At 40.5% G+C, this 19,444-nt stretch overlaps 2 protein-coding genes and 1 long non-coding RNA gene across 8 annotated transcripts; 2 read left to right on the forward strand and 1 right to left on the reverse strand.

Annotated features, from left to right (window-relative positions):
- Positions 1-4,666: 4,666 nt before the first annotated feature.
- Positions 4,667-11,474, forward strand: LOC117939330. The gene is made up of 3 exons (XR_004655561.1): positions 4,667-4,790; positions 8,080-8,083; positions 11,463-11,474. It is a non-coding gene; the product is annotated as an uncharacterized LOC117939330 (long non-coding RNA).
- On the reverse strand, positions 5,486-13,514 carry calcrlb (calcitonin receptor-like b). 4 transcript variants are annotated; one of them, XM_034864489.1, is made up of 13 exons: positions 13,310-13,514; positions 11,540-11,632; positions 10,659-10,809; positions 9,940-10,047; positions 9,730-9,842; positions 9,558-9,649; positions 9,245-9,371; positions 8,682-8,835; positions 8,536-8,596; positions 8,207-8,273; positions 7,525-7,743; positions 7,223-7,264; positions 5,486-6,648 (listed from the first exon to the last, which is right to left on the reverse strand). In XM_034864489.1, exons 2-13 carry the CDS (start codon positions 11,588-11,590, stop codon positions 6,442-6,444), a joined length of 1,392 nt encoding a protein of 463 aa, XP_034720380.1. In that variant the 5' UTR covers positions 11,591-11,632; positions 13,310-13,514; the 3' UTR covers positions 5,486-6,441. The 4 variants fall into 4 exon arrangements, with proteins under 4 accessions (XP_034720380.1, XP_034720378.1, XP_034720379.1 ...); XM_034864487.1 differs by having other exon boundaries at positions 9,558-9,652; XM_034864488.1 differs by having other exon boundaries at positions 9,940-10,050.
- Positions 13,515-14,534: 1,020 nt separating this feature from the next.
- zswim2 (zinc finger, SWIM-type containing 2) lies at positions 14,535-19,384 on the forward strand. 3 transcript variants are annotated; one of them, XM_034864466.1, is made up of 10 exons: positions 14,535-14,598; positions 15,286-15,442; positions 15,532-15,608; positions 15,965-16,005; positions 16,247-16,484; positions 16,821-17,072; positions 17,250-17,334; positions 17,636-17,718; positions 18,056-18,224; positions 18,599-19,384. In XM_034864466.1, exons 2-10 carry the CDS (start codon positions 15,293-15,295, stop codon positions 19,298-19,300), a joined length of 1,797 nt encoding a protein of 598 aa, XP_034720357.1. In that variant the 5' UTR covers positions 14,535-14,598; positions 15,286-15,292; the 3' UTR covers positions 19,301-19,384. The 3 variants fall into 3 exon arrangements, with proteins under 3 accessions (XP_034720357.1, XP_034720355.1, XP_034720356.1); XM_034864464.1 differs by having other exon boundaries at positions 14,551-14,638; XM_034864465.1 differs by lacking the exon at positions 14,535-14,598 and adding an exon at positions 14,663-14,875.
- Positions 19,385-19,444: the final 60 nt, after the last annotated feature.

Genomic DNA, 19,444 nt, shown 5'->3' on the forward strand with positions numbered 1-19,444 from the left:
CCCCCCCCCAAACCCCAATGTTGGTTGTAGGTTTTCTCTACATGATAAAAAATCAATCACTATAAAATTGAAACACACAAAAGCCAGTTTGATTCTCTGTTTCTCTCTCTCTTACACACACACACACACACACACACACACACACACACACACACATACCTTCTCCTCCACCGGCTAATGTCGAAGCTGATCAAAAGGGAAGTGGGCTGCTCTAACATCCCACCTTTTCCCAGATCATGAGAGGAGCATGTGCCTGGTGGCAGGGGAGAGAACAATGGCAGGAAACCGGGAGAGGAGCGAGGGAGTTCCTGTTGGCAGGACCACGCTGAAGACAAATGCGGCGACGCGCCTCGTTCAAGTGGGTACTGGCCCGCCGCCCTGGGCTGTACGAACCGGGCTCTTTAGAACTGTAATAAGCTTATTGTTTGAGATGTTTTTGAAGAGTTTGACTCCAAGTGTCTGACGTTTGAAGGGCGGGACGTCTTAGATGTACTGCCGCGGAACAAAGTTGCTTGCAAAGCAATTATAATAACCTTCATCGTTATTTCCTAGGTCCCTCTCATAACTGTAGTTCATGTTTGGTTCTAGTCGTCCTTTTCAGGCGGTCTTGGTTTCCTTGGTTCCCACAAGAGTTCATCTACAAGCCTACATGAACAGAACAGGCAAACCCCCCAGAATCCATCTGAACCCAACCCAGGAATGTGTATCAGCTCTTTGAATGATAACTGTGGTTTATTAAAACTTGGATCATATTTTCGTAGGATCGGCTTTTGTTTTAATCTTTGCAACAGTAGAAATATTGTAGTCAACAAGTGTTGACAACAGAAGAATTTTGCAACCCAAACCCCAGAAAGGAGGTCGAAACATGAGCAATTAAAAACATTTAAATCTCTGATGTAGCAGAAGTCCGGCAGGTTTTTCTTCATTTTTTTTCTGTTCATTTCGATTGCTGCTGCAGCTTTATTACTACAGGTGATGACATCTATGAGGGCTCACAGCTGCAAAGGACCCAAAAACTAAACAAAAGAAGTACGAACACTGCACCCCTGGCCAGAACTCTGGAAATGAACTCTCCACATGATGTATTCACACTTTTGTTCATGACGTCCCCTCCAGTAACACCAAAGCAGACAACCAAGTGTTGACATCACTCTGTGATGATCTGCTCAGATAATTCCTAACCCTGCAGCAGCGGTCTGAAAGGAGCGAGGCAGTGAGCGGCAGACTTCCTGCGATCCCACCCAGACCCGGGTCACATCCATACGGCCGGGCCACATAGCTCACCCCAACCCCTGTAGCCTATACTGCACACCCTCCACGCCCTCAGACACAGCCAAGAACTATTCCATTGTTCTCAAGAATGAAACATCCCCATGCAGAAGTGGTCAGATCCAGATCACGCTATATGGGCCAGATGTGTGTGTGTGTGTGTGTGGTATGTGCGTGTCTGCATGCATGGCAGTTTGTTTTAACCAGATAATTCTGCATAATACAGCGGAGTTACTGGAAACAGCTGCAGCATATTCTTTCAAGTTTGAGTCACGCTTCCTTTGAAAAAAGAAAAAGTGCATCTCTATCTTTAAGCAGTGTTGCTGATTGAAGACATGTTTGTAAAGCTGTGATGCAAAAGATGTTGTCTTTTGTGATGGATGTAAAGATTCTTCGCTGCACTTCCTCCGAACTCACCAGTAAATCAAACCATGTCCCGATTGGGATCATCTCCTTGCTTAAAACTATCTCATGGTGTTTGGCAGTAATTTTGTTAACTCTTTGCATTCCTAACATACCATTGTTGCTGTCACTGGGAAGGTTAAACGCATCATGCATCAAAGGGTTTTTGAAAGGATGCACTCACACTCATGATTAATGGGAAAATACCATCTTGCGGGAAGGAAAGGGCCGTTTGAATGACCGACAAACTAGCCTGAGCTCCAGTTTCTCGAGCACGTTGTTCTGTGACATTACATGAATAATTGCAACATATGAACAAATAATGAAGAAATCAAGCACCAGGTTTGGGCTTTTCTCTGAGTATTTTGGTAAATAATACATGCAAAAGGCAAAAAGGAAGTTGTTTGGGGTAAGATGTAGCCCCTTAGCCGTATAGATAGATGTTGGTTTGTACCTTCATTCGTTTGTGCCATCACTGTTTTGAGACCTCATGCCTACTGCTTTTTAAAATCTGTCTCCTAATCCGTCCAACAGCTGAAGCAGTGGATCAGTCGCTGTTACTGGGACATTATGAGGCTTTGAGGAATGTCCTGAGGTCTAATGAAATATTGAGTGACTATGTGTTACGTAAGGTCATAATGGTTTGTTTTTCACTAAGGGGAAATTAGTCCAGACTAGTGCTTTAGTCAAATTAAAGTCAAATGTGGTCCTGACAATGTGGCAGTGATGTTTTTTTATTTTTTATTGGTACATCTAAAACATTTCTGCAGCTCCGTGTGCAGGATTGTCACAGAGCTGGAGACCATTCTGTCGCCATTCAGTCATGTCCTCTGGAAACGTCACTCATGTTACCCAGAACTGCCACAAACTGGAAAAGCATGCAAAACATCGGCTAAATGCTTTAATTTTTGGTAGAAGCGTGTGGAAGTGAAGGCAGTAAACAAGTGTTAGTCATGAGACTGAGGAAGTGTTTGCTACCAGCACACAAGAGCCAACGGATCAAGAGTTCAATGGCAATGTATTCTTAGAAACAGGAAGCCTGCAATGCATCCACTGGTCTGATTTCCACTGAGGTAAATACAGGGAGGGGGGAATGGTGTTGTGATAGTTAAACAATCTTTACCGTGATGTCTCATATGTGCATGCATCTCAGGGTGACATCATTTCGATCTTCGTTTTTAAGGAAATGTGTGCTATCAGAAAACCACACAGGATACTATCTCTCAACAGGATGTTCAAAATGTAAAAGTTGTGCTTGTGAAAATGTGAGGAAAGGTTGTTTTCCACATGGGAGTGGAGGGGCGCATGGTTTCATCGGTGGCCCATGAAGGAACATATAGCCATGATTTCCAAAGTGAGGGGGACAGATTGTTCCGGAGGAGGACTTTTCTTGATTGCTCCTCTCCTATTTGTCTCTCATAATTGCGGATTTCAAGTAGCCTACATTTCATTTATGGTTGATGGAAACAGACACATCCATAAACCGTTCCATACTGTTTTGCGGCTGAGGTCCTTAATATGAAAAAAGAAGCTGATCTTAATTATTGCAGATTTCTTTCTTTTTTTAAAGATTTGTTGTGGCATTTTAGGTCTTTATTAGATAGGACAGCTTTAGACATGAAAGAGGAGGGGGGGGGGGGGACAAGATGCAGCAAAGGGCCGCATGTCGAAATCAAGACCTTGACCCCTGTGTCAAGGACTATCCTCTGTATATGGGCGCCCACTCTACCAGGTGAGCTACCCAGGTGCCAATTATTGCACATTTCAATTAGTTTTTCTCCCTACATTTTTTGTGTGTAGTTTTATTATGTATTATTTTATCAATGCCTATGTATTTATGAGTCCATCAATCACCTGACACAACTTGAGTAACATGCACATTACCCACTTAGGGTGCGTTCAAATCAATTCAGGCGTGTTGTGCAGCAAGTGTGGGGGACAGAGGGCACAGACATGGCGTAACTCGTGTCCACTACGCCCTTGGTCCCATGTTGCGTTCCCTAAAAAAGGGCAGAATCCTTTGTGGATTGAGGTCACGACCATGAGAGGCATGCCAGTAGCTCGTAAATATTACGTGCACTGATGAACGGTTACACACACGTGCTTTTAATCATCAGACAGATGAAAGAGAAGTGGCATGTTAAGCGCTTTCACAGTGTCTCCGTTCTGATTTAGATGAATAATGCACTGACAGAACAGATTTAGCACTTTTTCCTTTGAGACTTCCTAATTGCACCTGGTCACATATACGTTTCTGGACGAGGAACAGACAGCAACACGCCCGGCTTTGTCTGGAAACAACATTTGTTCAGTGGGAAACATTTTCTAAGGTCAGACAAGGAAATCCCACCCTTAATATGTGGGAAAGAAAATACACTTGGACATTTTCTTTCACTTGTCCTTGAGGAGAACAGAAGAAAAGACATTAAGGAAACAAAACACAACAACTGTGTTTTCCTGAATCTCTGTTTAAAAAAAGCTTTTTTTAATTTACAGCATTATTACTTCAGCATAGACAAGCATTTGTTGACAAATTTATGTTACAAAAATGGGATTCAGACTGTGACTTTATACATATATATATATATATATATATAAAGAAATCTATTTTTGACACATCTGTGATGAAATTCTGTAAACTCAAGTTTCACTTACTAGCTTTGTGCATGTTTCTCTAGAATATGGTTGAAAGCTCCATGTAATTGAACTTTGAGTTTTGAATGCATGTTGTTTCTTTTCTAACGCAGCCTGTGTGTAGCAGTACTATTATTATTGATACTCTGTGTGTTGCACAATAATCCAGATATCTACAAACCAAAGCTAGACTCGTTTTTCAAAGAAATAATTACATTACAAACAATCTGGATGTTAGAGAAGAAGAACGTCTGTAGGGCCCACATAGTAAAACTAAAGCTTTAAGGCCACCAATCATGCATTAGAGCCGAGACAACTTTTGGGCCTTTTAACTGTGTCCAGTGTAACATTAAATATAATAAATATCTGAGTGTGTGCCCACCATTAAGCACATCCAGATACTGTATTTAGGGTTTCTTGTATAGTAAAATACAAAACATGTGACAAGTTTTTCTTCTATCCATAAAAATCAGCTCAGAAATTATGTCATGAATGTATAGTACACATAAACATGAATATTCTGTGATACAGAGGAAGACGGTTTGAAGTGTTTTAGTCAATTTGATTTAAGGCTTTAGTGTTGCAAATTTAAAGGAATAGTTGCACATATTTCGCAGAGCGTTGTTACATTTTACGTTATATACCGGATAAGCGGATGAAGATGGATGGATGGTTATTAATCTTGCCAGGCTACCTATTTCCCCCTGTTTTTTTCCCACCTCCTTGTCTTTATGCTAAGCTAAGCTAAGCTAACCATTGAAAACACAAACGTGGTCAATCTTCTCATATGGCTCTCAGCAAAGAAGGGAATAAGTGTGTTTCCTGTTTTTGGAGGGCTGAAACCAGCAGCTCATCACGCTTCAGGAAAGTTCCCTACTATCTCAAACTGGGGGGGACAGACTTTATTTTATCAAGGAATCAACAAGAGTCAGTTCCTGCTGAACTTGTTTCCTGGACCCTCAAATCTTTGGGGATTTAATCCAAAACGTTTAACAACTACTACTAATTATCCAGCTGCAGTTTTCTGGACTAAAAAATGTAACATAAGTAATATACACTGACATGTTTCTAGCTTATAAGATATAAAAAGTACACTAAAGGCTTCATATTGTGTGCCTTAATATTTATCATATTCATACACACATACAGTTTATGTACAAATACATGCACTCATGTTTCCCTTTGTGACTCTCACACTATCTCCAGCATTTGGAAGGATCAGATGTAAAGCATGAGAAACAGTGAGGCTAACGGAGCATTAACACGATGAACACTGTCGGCTGTCTGTGACATTTGATTGTGAACTTCATTGTTTTTTTTTAGTATAGGAAAACATACCTAAATACTCCTAGCCCTGTATTCTGAGTTTAATTCCAAAGTTGAAGCCGGAATGACTTTTGGCAAAGCAAGCTAGCGGATTGTTTCTTCTTGTTTTTTTGTGTATTTTTCACCACAGACATCATGCAACTTTGTGGTTTTCACTTTCTTAAAGACACAGCGTTTGCCTTTCCATTTCCTTCTTTGCTATTCAAGCTTCCCATTAGGCTAACTCCCAGCAACTACACGGCTCTGGCTCTGCCCATTGATGAAGCGTTATGTGCCTACAAATAAAACCTGAAATGCTTTCTACAGATTTCAAGACAAGGCTGTTTTGTGCATATACTTTCCACAACACCCTTACCAATACCTGGCGATTTCTAAATTGCATTAATATCATCAAAATTCACTAAAAAAACTCTCTCTTTGCAAGATTGTATCAGTCAGCTCAACAGAACAGCTTCTTCTTCATCAAGGTCCCTTCAAGATTATTCCACACGATGCAAAAAAGCATTAATAACTCCTCGTGATAATGCTTTACAGTGTTGGTTGATACATGGCCTCTTCCTCTTCTGAATATTCAAAGAGATGTAAATAATGACAAAGAAACTTGCTTTGGCCTCGAGCTCCTTGCGTTCTGGTGATAATCATGTGAAAACTGTTTAAAAGAAAAAGTAAAATATACAAGAGTTTTTTGTGGCTAGGAGATGGAGAAAAAAATGTGTTTGTGCTCAGTTGCCATGAACAGTAGTAAAACTCCAGGAAGAAATCAATCCTGGTGACATCTTGGGAGAAGTCAAAGACTCTAACGTGCCAGCTTCACACGAACGGGCTGTCCGATCTGAAGATGTCCGAGTAGCTCTTGCCGTTCATGTGCTCGGTGTGGCTCTCGATGCTGTAGCAGCGGTGGACCTCGGTGAGCGACGACGCCACGTAGGACGCCGAGCGGAAGAAGTCGGCGTTGGCAAATGTGCCGGCAAACTGCATCCGCTGCTGGTTCCAGTGTCTCCGCAGGACACTCTGGACCTGCAGGCAGAGACACAGAGAGGATGTCAGCAGGAAAGTCTGTACATGATGGAACTGTGCTGAACAAAACATCACTTCATTATTAGTTTCATTGCATTTTAAACAATTTGTAACTCCAAATACAATGCACATTTTCTATAGGCTCAGTTTGCCAAAAAACACTTCCATTGCTGGTTCCATGGTTTGGGAATTTTTTTTGGGAAACAGGCAGCCGAGTGACAACACAGATCCAATGGAAATCCCAATGGATTGGACATGTCTTTCAAAATAATTGTAAATGACTGAATAAAGAATTCCCATGTTCAAAAAGAGTAGGACGAAGTAAAAAGAAATAACTCTGCTTCTACCCCGTTTTCCTTTTGATTCTTTAACTATTTATATATGTATACATACACATTTGTACATGTATACAACTCTCAAACTGTCCCTCAGAAAGACACCCTTGGTCCCAGTCCGCCCCTGTCTTGAGAAGTTAAGAATTGAAAGGCTAATAATTTAAAAACGGGACGCAAATTCTAAATCCAAGCTTTAAATATGAGATGTTCTCAGTCTTAAATGCTGAGTCATTACTCACCTCCCCGTTGAAGAAGCAGAATATTGTAGAAACCAGAAGACCCTGCATGAGAAAAAAAAGTTTCACATGATTGGAAATCCCTCAAGCTCAAACAGCTGTCACATGGTCATGCTCTTACACTACAAATATTTGTAATTGTAAACCTCGAAATTATTATTTGACAGTTATGCAACACATCTGTTCCTGCAGCAGAGCTTCTAATCTCATGTTCTTGTTTTGGAATGACAGCATTTAGTCGATGTTTTTGTGCACTGGAGCAATTCTTTATGTCATCGCTGGATAACTCATACGTAGGCACTAACCTGGTAGTGCATGAGGATCTCCATGACATACAGGTAGATCTCATAGACCCAGTGATCCTGCGGCTTGTAGGGCAGCAGGACAAACTGGATGCCGAGCAATGGGATGAGGATGAGGGTGGCTCTCACCGCCCTCATGTAGAGGCTGGACTCGGCCTGGTGCGTCACCCTCAGCTTGGTGATCAGAACCCGAACGATGTTCAGCAGGAAGAACAGATTCACCTGGAATCCAAGAAGAATTACAGTAAACACAGAGAGAAAAGGAAATGCCTGTATTAGAAGAAACTTTGACACATCACTTTCATCAACTTCATGACGACCAGACTGAAAACAAGCAAGAAGTGAAGTCATATGAAGTGAAATGTAGGTCAATGCTTTACAACAAACAGTGCACATGTACAGTATAAAGGATATACAGTATACAGATAAAACAACAAACATATTAATAACACTGTCAACATAATTTGCAAATCTGAATTATAAAAAAATGACATTGTATTATAAACATGTGCCAATTTTTGTAAGTGTATTTTGCAAATGACATAGTATATATTAAAGTGTAGTAACAGGAGGAGAAAGGGGCGGAGGGGAGGGTGAGAGCTAGATGGGTAAGAGAATCATGGATGTGAGCCAGTGTGCATGTCTGCAGTAGCGTATGGGGGGGGTGCCAGAGAAGTAAGCTTACCACTAAAGCAGCGCAGATGGGGCCATGGATAATGTACAGCAAGGAAGTATCTGAGCTGACCCAACATCTGCGAATGCATGAATCAGATCATCATGTTATACAGTATATGGAAACTGGAGTTGCAAAGATTAAACCATTAGTTATCAACAATTCTGAATTCAGCTTGTTAAATGGGAATGTTTTCTAGTTTCTTCTCTCCTCTGTGACAGTAAACTTAATACTGAATTTGAGCTGTGGATAAAACTAGACATTTGAGGACGTCATCTTGGGCTTTTGGAAACTGGATTGGGGTACTAGGACATTGAGAAATGGCCATGATGGAGACTCACTTGTCGTTGTAGTAGCAGTGGCGTGCTATTGAATGTATCACCGTGGGCACCAGTGGAAAACCTGCAATTTAGAGCATTAACATTACTGACATTTGAGTGAAATGTGCATAATGAAACTTTTACATGCATGAGTCCTCCTTCCTCACCCCAGCCCAGCAGGTAATACCACATGAGATGTTGTTTTTCAGCAAACACAGCCACAACGATCAGAGTGTGCAGGTAGATGCCCTCGCACAGCATCCAGAAGTAGTTACAGCTCAGCAGATACAAGTGGATGAACATGACCAGCTTGCAGCTTGCCTAGAAGGGAAGAAGCAACATGAATCGTCATGGCAAGCACTATATGGTTTAATGCGGTGGTCTTTAGCATCTTTAAAGCCAAAGATCACTTAATTAAGCGAGATGGAGCAAGGGCCCCCTACTGCATGCATTGTGTAAAATTAAGTTGTATATTAAACTGAGCCAACAACAACATGTGCGCTGCCCGAAGCCTTTATTCATACCTTTATAGTGCATAGAATTACAAGCTATTGAAATAATAATTTGTTTTAATGTTCTGAATCCTTAGGATGAACTGTATTTGTGGATGGATACTAATGGCCGATATGTTGGATTCATGCTAAGACATTAACGTTTTTGAAAACAACTTTCAAATATTCCCCTGTTGAAGATCTCTGGTTTAATGTAAAAAATGAGTCAAATCACTCACAGAATCGTTGTACGCGTGTCCCTGTTTCTGTACCACTGTTGTAAGCCAGACTACGGTGATGATGGAGTTCAACACAAATGAGAAGAAGAGGTTTTTGTGGAGCGTTATCCTCTGGCAGCTCAGACTCCTTAAGGCAGTGGAAGAGGACACACATAGGCATTCACATACTTCATCAGCTTCAATGATCCTGGATCTTTAAGGTACAGTACGGCTCGTAAAAGTATCCTTGTATCCACGTACAGGACATTACATTAATATGCAATTGGCTCAAGTGCATTTGCAAAAAAAAGGGAAATAAAGAGAGCTTTCTTACTTAAAATGGAAGAATATTCCCAATGATATGAGCAAAGAGACCAGCGACAGGCCGTGACCAATCATGACCAAGTAGAAGTGAGTCATCGCCGCCTGCTAGGAAACAAAATTAATAAAACTTCACAACACAAGCTTCTTCAAATATTTATCATATTGTCTTTATTCCTGCTTACTGTCCCGTGATGTGTTGTGTTGGCTTGGCAGTTCGTGAAGTTTGTCCATGTCCTGTTGCTCTCGGGGTGGCGTCCCCACTCACCGGTCTCTGAGCACACTTTGGACGCCATCGCTGTCGACAAAGTTGCAAACCATAAGTTTGTGTGTAGACGGAACAAATGGCATACAGCCAAATGTCCAATTTGGTATCATTTTGTTTTATTATTTACCATGAGGATCAAAATCTTTGAAGTAGTCAGGACAGCCCTGCTCTGTGGTTCCGGCTTCAGTTTCGTCCCAGCACAGCCACCCATCCCAGGTCGCGTTGCACATGGGCCCTGCTGACCACAAAGGACAACCAGTGGTATAGGTTAGTCAGTGTTGGAGTCAAGTCACCAACTGTCGAGTTGGAGTCTCAAGTCCCCAGTGTTGGAGTCCGAGTCTGGGTCACCATTACCTGAGTTTGAGTCTGAGTCAAGTCACAAGTATAGAGAAAAGTGACTGAGCTGGACTCAAGTACGAGTCCAGGACTCAAGTACGCCATCACTGCCTATTACACATAAAAGTATCAATATCTTCACCCAACTTCAGAGTCCTATTTCATGAACGCTCAACTCCAATTTCATAAATCCTCAAGTCCAAGTCATCAGTGCGCGAGTCCAAGTCCACTCACGAGTCAAGAGAAAAGTGACTCGAGTTGGACTTGAGTACTCCATCCCTGCCCATCACACACGAAAGAAGCAGAAACTTCATCCAACTTCAGAGTCCTATTTCATGAATGCTCAAGTCCAATTTCATAAATCCTCAAGTCCAAGTCATCAGTTCGCGAGTCTAAGTCATGAGTCAAGAGAATACTGACTTCAGAACTTGAGTCCTCCATCACTCATTGGAGTGACTTAAAATTGAAACTATCATCACCAGAATCCACTTTTTAAAATCAACCTCTCACCTATTCTTTTTGTTTTGCGGTGCGAGTCTTTCAAAATCTTCTGGAAACATTCGAATTGGGCCGTGGCAATTTGGTTCCGTGTCGACTGATATTCCCCCCAATGGTTCAGATGCTCCTGGTAATCATCTGCAAGGCTTGTCGCCACAAGCAGCTTGGATGAGATTGTTGCATTTCAGCGAGCAAACACACAAATACACACAAATAGAGAAATTAGAGTCAATCTGTCAAGCAATAACTAGTAAACTAGAATTTTAGTAGGTGAAATACAAGTAACAGATAATTTTACTGAAACAACAAAATCACAAGTGAAAGTATAATTTCTTCTAGAGTTCTGGGTGAGCTAAATTTCAAGTTGCATTGTGGGAAGTGTAGGATCAAGTTTGACCCATATCAGGACCTAAAGGTAAGTACATCTCAGTCTCTGCTACTTCATTTTGGGCCATTCTTCTTTTAATCTGTCTCTCATTAGTCCCTCAACCTAATGGAAGTACAATACTAAATCACTGGAGTTCACCTTTTAGGGAGTCAATCAAATTAAGAATTTGAATGACAGCAAGGCCTTGTTGCTTTTTAGAAGAAAATAACTTGAGTTAGTATTTTAAAAACACATTTATTATGACTTTGTTAATTATACACAGGGGATCAAATTTGATCTTGTGTTGCCAATGCATGGCCAAAATACATGAAATACAGAGACCCTAACAACTAAAGAAATAAGCAATAAAACAGATTATCTAAAACAACTTGCTTCAAAATGGAACGTGGGATCTGAAAATCAATGGTGAAGCTGCAAAAACATTTAAGGCAATCATGTCAAGGTGACAAATTTAGCAGAAAACTTTGTATTTCAGGCAACTGCCCAGTTCACATACAACAGCTACCTTATTGAGAGCGCACATGACCAGGAGATACATGACGCCGCTGAGGTCCATCTGGGCTCGGATCCCCGAGGGGGTCTGGAGGAAACTTGGTGACTGAGAAAAGGAAAGCATTAGAGTTTTTAATCTGTAATCTGTTTCTGTAGAAGAAAACAATAGATGTGACGTTTTCTCTATTCAAACGTCATGTAAACAACACTAACAGAACAACTCTCCAACATGTTTTTAATTTGCAAAGGCAGGTCTCCCCTTTTTGGATGTTAGGGTTACAGATTTGGCCTTTAGCTTCCTCTGTTCCCCACAGCTTCCTTCCTGCATGCTTATCATGCATGTTGAGCAAGTCTGACTAAGGTTGAGCCAAAAGACATCAATGTGGCAAATGAAGTAAGAACATGTGCTGCATAATGACACTCACAGACGATTTCATCAGCTACATAAACGCGTCATATGTTGATCCAAATGTTGTGGAAGCGATGACAGTCCTAATGGTCGTTAAAATAGTCAAAGCAGTACCAGAAGTAGTGATGGAGGTTGTTGGCAAGAGCATCTGTCAGTGTTTGAATCTCAGCGCATTGGACAACTTTCTAGTCTAAGAAAACCGTCCCTGTCACTCTTCCTCTTACATAGTTGCTGCACAGAATGCAAAATCAAGTGTTTTATTTTAGGGGAAACGTGTGATTCATAATGAGCGACACCCTTGCCAACCACTGGTATTAAAAAAGGAATGTGGAAGTGATGGTGGGGAGTAAACATGTGTGGTGTTCTTGGTTTGCAATGGTAACAGAGAGAGTGCTGTACATGTTTTCAATTAAATAATATTAATTAGGGTATCTGATGTTGTTTAAATAGATTTTAGGTATACTCCATGGACCCATGTCAACAGCATTTAAAGCGTGAGCTAGTTTGCGACACCCGTCCCTATAGCTCTTAATACAAAAACACAAGTTATGTTGGCTTGGTTGACTTTTTTAAATCTTTTTTCCTTTTTGTTGTTGTTTGTCTGTTGTGTAAACTACTAGGTCTCTCCTGACGATGTTTTCTTGTCTCATTATCTAGATTTCAGGCGGTTTGCAAATAAAATACCAGAAAAACTCTACAAGTAAACACTACTTAACAACACAAAATACAGTGAATCATTAGGATACCATTTATGTATACATTTATTATTTTTAAATGAATTCAAGAAAGGTTGTTTAATAGGAATGAGAAAAACAGACCAACAAATTTCTTTAATTTACCAACTCCCCGACTGCTAATCCAGGAAATCTTTGTCAGTTATAAGTATAAGATGAATATCTTCTTGAACACACCCAAAGACGTACTGTTTATCTCTCTAATGGCCTACAAAGACACTCAATAACAGAGAGAAGTGACTCCCCCCGAGGACTTCCACAATGCTCCATGTGAAGTTCCCTAAATCAGGTCTAGGAAATCCCATTTCAGAATATAACCTTAATATGTTGTATATAAATGTGAGAAACAGTCGTCCAAATGGGTCAAATCTTCTGTTACACACTAAGTAGCCTTCTCTAATCTCTACTCATGTCTTTCATCACATTTTCCCCTGAAAACAGCAAATTCAAGAGTAAAGTTTTTACTTTTTTGGGATTGTTTTTCTACCCCTTAACACTTTAATGTGTGTATCTCTGTTTTCCATGGTCCCCCCAATGTAAAAGTGTAACATTTTGCAGTTCAATGGGACATTTAACCTGTTTTCAGTAATCACACAGTCTGTCTACATACTGAAGAAATGTAACTATTAAATCCACGTACCTTTGCGGGAGCAGAAAAAATATATTTAAAAAACAAACAGTGTTAACTATTGAAGAGTAATCCTTCAGTCTGAGAGTTTACCTTTGCAGGAAAAGAAAGACAACTGTTTCTGAGATTTCTTTAAGATTAGTCCGTGAGTGTGTGTGTTTCGCAGCAGAGGCAGAGGCGACACTGAGCTGTCCTGATAACAACTGACTGGGGCTGTGAGTGACATCATGCTTGTCTTTTGGGGAGGCAGACAGAGGGACATGCCTACAGTGTATTGAGCAATGCAAAGTGTTAATATGATTTATCTCCATTACATTGCATCATTAACTGTACATTATGTATGATCATTTCATTTCTGATGTAAAAGAAACTTTAATGTCCAGACTGTCAACGGGTCAATCCTTTGGGTCTGAGTTTTGTCATGAGTAACTAATGAATTTACTTTATTGCATAGAGCAGTGGTTTCACATCAAGGACCCCTAAAATAACACAAATTAGACCGTAGATTTGACTAGGTTTTGTTCCATGGTCCCCCAGCTAATTAATTTTTTTGCTTTTAGGTGTTGCATTACAAAAAGTGTATCCCATGACCAATGTAGACATACATTCTGTTTTAGTGTTATTGTGGATGGAATTATAGTGAAAATAAATTATTCACATTTTTGCTGGACACCCTGGAATAATGTCAAGGACCCCTGGGGGTCCCCAAACCCCACTTTAAAAACCACTGGCACAGAGTGTCATCTGCTGCTCCCTTGTTTTTATTGTGTGATCCATTTTTTTTTACATAGAAATTAAGAACAATTACAAACAAATAAAAAACAATACACTGAGACATAAGAATGTGTCCCAGGGCCAAAAAAAACAGAGAGAAAAGATGGGGATGGAGGGAAGGCCCCGCTTTTTTTATATATTTTTATGGCTGCTATGGTGATGAATACTATTGCAAATGGAGAGTATTGATTTACATGGGAAAAGATTACTAATAATCAACAAGTCCCAGAAAGAGTCCCGGATCCATGGGCCCTAAAGATTATAGGCTGTCTGTTAAATGAAATAGACATAGGCCTATGCAATTTATTAATTAGTTTAAAAAAAAAGACAGTTTTCACTACATAACTGCATAGATTCTGGAACAACAAAACTGACCAATCAGCAAGAGGATTTCTATTCCTTAGCAACGGCGCCCTCTGTAGGTGCAAGCCAACTGTCTATGGTGAAATCCTCCTCCTTGGCAACGGCCAGGTTGGTTACCATGGCCACCGCGTCTCGGTACCTTGGTCCCCCCCCTTAGCTCTCCGGTAAGTTTCGGCTTATTTTTGGGAACGTATCGACAAATTGGTTAAGGGAAGTTAAGGGAAGTTAATCATTTAAAAAGAAAGAGTTAGCTACAATTTATTAATTTAGTTTCTTTAACGTAAATTGACCGGAAGTAACGTTAGTCAAAAGGTGTATGTAAATTAGCCTATAGGCTAGCTAATGTTATTAATTTTAGCCAAGCCAACCGTTGTTTTGCTGTCTTAAAATGGGATAACGTGTGCCTTGCTATGTGATAGCTGAGTTCCGGCCTACTTCCAGGTACAGGAGCTAATATTCAGTATTTACTAAGCCAGCTAGCGTTAGTCCAAAAAGTTTGGAAGTAAAGCTAACTAGCTACCGTAACGTTTACTTTGCTAACGTTAGCTAACGTCAACGTTATCGTTAACTAAAAAAAACTTCTCGTGTGTAACGTGTAATCTGTTAAAAGCCAAATGCAACGTGTTTCCTGGTTTCTGCTTAAAGGGTGTAATCCCAAAAGTCTTTGCTTAAGTACAATTATAGCTCTGGGCTTCGCATATAAACATTAAAACACAGTAAACTGTAAAATAGGGATGAAGATAAATTGAAACTTGAGATTTTTAAAGATGTAGATCAGCAGTAGGACGGCTAAGCCAAGACTCAATCATTGCTTCAGGGCAGATTGACTGATTCATTTCTTTATTCTGCAGTGGCAGGATGTTTAGGAAAACTGTCTGGAGGAACACAGTCAGTGATGCAGTGAGTTTCCATCAAGACCAAGCCCTCAGCACAACCATATTTCTCCTGAATTCATTTGGCCCAACAGGGTTTCTGCTCAGAGAGGAGGGAGAGGCTAAAAACTTCAAGGTGAATGAATATGTGATTCAAGAGGCATATTGATCAAACTTCATAAACCATGTTTGTGTCCTTACTCCAGTTGTGTTTCTGTTGTTCAGGTGTGCTTGGGTGACCCACATGCGTGCACTTGCCCCGTGTTCACCAGGGAGCAGGAGCCGTGCAAACACATCTGCTGGTATCAATAGCACACTCAAAAATCAACACACCACATACCACATTGTGTCTGTAGTACAAAGTATAAAACGGTAAAATCAATTGGATTCTTTATATTGGTTACTTTATTTTTGATTAGATATTTCTTTGAATAAATTGTTGTTATTTTATTTACAGTATTTTATGTAGGCAATATTTGGGGGTGGCTGTTTTCTTAAGACAACTTTAAATAGTAAATTGTTTCTAAAATATAAAAATTATGATATCCAGACTGAATATGAGATACCAATGACTGAATTTATGTGTGAATATCAGTGATCTTCACTGTAATCAAATGATCACTGCTAACTAGAACAAACCTAATCTTTATAATTACAGGGTTTTACTGCGGAAATTCAAACTTCCCAGAGAACATGAATGTAAGTTCTTTTAATGAATTGTTAATTTCTTATTAGACTGATTGCATAATACGCTACCTTTTAATTAAGTTACATTGTTAAAATGTTTGATTTGATTGGTTAATGACAGTTATAAACCCCTATTCCACCTAACATTTAACAAATCCTTTTGTACCTGATTGTAATCAATTTCAAATAACAGACCCAGCCTTGTATATGTGCTCCTGTTAACATGCAACATTAAAAATAAACTCTGCTCTAGATTCATTTCAGCATGGACTTGTGGAGAGACAGATCTTGGAGGTGCTCCATGGTTTACACCAAACCAAAGACCACCGGACGGAAACTCATTCTGCTGCTGCTGCTGCTGGGACCCCGAGGCAGCCTGTTACTGGCCAGGAGGCTGGAAGTGTCTGCCGGAAAGTGATCCAAGCCCAGGATGTGTGTCCTATCTGTCAAGAAGTGCTGCTGGAGAAAAAACAGCCCGTGTCTTACTGCAGGTGTGTGGGCTGCTGTCCGGGTCAGTTATTATTTCAGTACACTCATGTTTCAGAATAGTGTAAGATGTTCCATTCAGCTTTTATTGCACTAGTGGCCAGAACATGACCCCATAAAGATTTATTAGTCCCAATACAGCACATCCAGCTGTTGACATACAGAATGTTTGGCGAAAACCACCAGCACAGATTTTCGGATGTTATAAAATTAGATTTCATCTCTCCTGAAAGTCCCAGAAGATGACGTTTCATTCATATACAATTACGTGATGTGGACAATGTTACTTGCATTATTAACCGATGTTCTGCACTGTCATGTGCCAACCCTGTCTCTCCCAGGTTTGGTTGTGGAAACAATGTCCACATCTCTTGCATGAAGGTATGGGCAGATCACCAGAAACTTTTAGACAGTGAAGACAACGTGAAGTGCCCTCTGTGTCGGGAGGACTTCAGCTCCTGGAAGTTGCTCCAGGAGCAGGTGAAAAACGCAGCAAAGCTTTTCACCGCTACTGAGAGAGAGAAGCCAGACAGACACCTAGGAACCCTCTGCCACAGCTGCCGGGTCGGCCCTGTCACTGGCAGGTGTTTTAAGTAAGCAAATGGCAGTCTTAAACCGTTTAATGACAGTATTCCCAGTATGGCAACTGGCAGTCTGCTGTAATGAGCAGATGATGATTTTGTGTTGCTGGATCAATTCAGTAAACTGTAATTTTCTAGTCACAATGTGTCATGCCAAGTCTTCTTTAATCCCTGCTATCATCTTTTCAGATGCACAGTCTGCAGGTACTTCTATCTATGTGAGGACTGCTCAAAGAAGGGCTGCCACCCACAGCATCCATTTGCGTCACGTACAGTAAGCTATTTGGACTCAACTTTGAAACAATCCCGTGCTGTATTGGCTAATCTCTCACCTCAGTCTTGAAAAAAACAATAATTCAGATAACACTTAACTTTGCAGTGGTCTTAAGGCCACACATCGCAGTAATATACTGCAAACACCTAATAAAACTGGCAATTATCAAATTAATTGTCACATTTATTGGTTGTGAGAGGTTATAATGAACAAGAATTTCTGCTAGTATGACTGCCCCAATAAGGGGCTAATTAAATACACCTGAAGAAAATAAAAACTCTAAACTCTAAACCTCAAACAGAGAAGGAGAGAAAATTGGCACCTAGTGGCCGAGGACCCTAGCGATGAACCGAGGGGAGCGACCTCACACCAGCCGAATGACAGGTGAGTTATTTGATACATCCAGGAAATGTATTCTGTCTTTCATAGATGAAGATAGAGATATTTACTCTGAACCCTAATGGCTTCCTGAGGATGATACAAAGTTATAAGATATAAAGTGTCCACACATCTAATTGCTGAGTCTCAAAGCTGTAAAGATTAAATACATCAGACCTGGGACCACATTGGCAGCGACTTTGCAGTTTATAATAATATTGCTGAAACAAAAAAAGAGTCACTCATACGAGAAGTACAAACATTCCTTAGTTAGGTGAACAACTATTGCTATTAACTGATGATATGCTAATTTCTGCTCGCTTTTTCCCATCTTGCTACTCAGCATTATCCCTTTAACTGCAGACCCTTTGCCTGAAAATGTGTGGGGGTGTCTACCTGTGGTCAAGGTGAGATCGGGGTCCCGGCTCCTGGATGTGGGACAGCAGTGTCGGATCTGTCTGCTGGATTTCAGCCTGGGCCAACGTGTCCGAACTCTGCCCTGCCATCACAAGGTACAACTTTTCACTGTGTGCTCGCATTATCTTAACGTCTGTATAATAGAAAGTATTTAAAATCGCATCAACTCACAATTATGTTCGTCATATTGTTACACATTCGTTTTGGTACACCAAAAAAGTTGGCAAAGCTCAATGCTAAATCTATATACTAAATACTCAAATATTACTGTTAGTGTACATTGATTGTGACTTCCCTTTATTCTGAATCTGTGAAGTGCATCAAGTTACTTAAAGCATATCAGAACCCAGTCTGCTGATACTATCAAATATAAAATTACATAACCATAATGATTTCAACAAATGTAATGCGAAAGAAAACTTCACAGAGTCCCTTCCTCTCTCCCTGCTCACATGTTCACACCCTTCAGTTCCACACCGACTGTGTGGATGGGATCCTGCGGAAATCAAACTCCTGCCCCTTGGATGGATATGTCATTTATAACCCTTTGACTTGGACAACCATTGAAAGGAAGGCCTCCCCTAAGTTGGCCTCCTGCCTTTCCAGTGACTGTGCCAAACGACCAGAAAATAACTTAAAGGACCTTTTTATTCCAGGAGTGGCACTGCGGGACAGGAACACTAAAGTCACTCCCTCACGTGGTTCTCTGAGCTTAGAGGTGCTAACGGGTTCTTCGGTAACTTTAAGCACCCCACAAAAGTTAATAACTGACCGTTTTCAAGGCTTGTGCGTAGATACAGTCACTGTGAATGAAGGAGAAAGAGAGTTGCAGAGAAAACAAACACATTTTAATCCTGAAAGCAGCAGTTCTTTTGATCACCAAAGTAAATCTGACTCAAGTGCACATTTCTCAAAAAGGACAGTGACAGAACACAGCCCTGGTTCCCCCCCAGTGACACAAATCAGAGAGCAACCCCAGTTGGACCTGTTTGTAGGTTTGCAGAGACCTGAGTCAGACCACACAGCTACTGCTGCCTCTTCTGCCAGGCGAACCAGACTGCAACCCAAGAGGAAAGGCACGCTAACCATTAAAGAAACAAACAACAGACTCATTTCAGAGCTAACAATGACTGGAGTTTTAATAAACACACAGCTAAAGAAGAAGACTTAACTTCACTATTAATGCAGTGACAGAAATCAAAAAGTACGTGTAACCCTTAATACAATAAGATATAAATCTTAAATCTGTCTGAAATGTGGTGTTTGTGTCATTTTGGTGAAATCTATTTTATACACAATTAAATATGTACTTGAA

The sequence above is a fragment of the Etheostoma cragini genome, chromosome 24 (genome assembly GCF_013103735.1).
Source record: "Etheostoma cragini isolate CJK2018 chromosome 24, CSU_Ecrag_1.0, whole genome shotgun sequence".
Taxonomy (NCBI): Eukaryota; Metazoa; Chordata; class Actinopteri; order Perciformes; family Percidae; genus Etheostoma; species Etheostoma cragini.

Bases quoted from the DNA above. Each gene is read 5' to 3' on its own strand.
- calcrlb (XM_034864486.1), bottom strand. From the start codon at position 11,590: ATGGACCTCAGCGGCGTCATGTATCTCCTGGTCATGTGCGCTCTCAAT. The intron at 10,051-10,658 runs GTGAGAGGTTGA...CTTTGTGGTCAG, and splicing joins CCGCAAAACAAAAAGAATAG to CAGGGCCCATGTGCAACGCG. The intron at 9,372-9,557 runs GTAAGAAAGCTC...CACTGCCTTAAG, and splicing joins GGAATATTCTTCCATTTTAA to GAGTCTGAGCTGCCAGAGGA.
- zswim2 (XM_034864466.1), top strand. From the start codon at position 15,293: ATGTTTAGGAAAACTGTCTGGAGGAACACAGTCAGTGATGCAGTGAGT. The intron at 17,073-17,249 runs GTAAGCAAATGG...TCATCTTTTCAG, and splicing joins GTCACTGGCAGGTGTTTTAA to ATGCACAGTCTGCAGGTACT. The intron at 17,719-18,055 runs GTGAGTTATTTG...CTTGCTACTCAG, and splicing joins TCACACCAGCCGAATGACAG to CATTATCCCTTTAACTGCAG.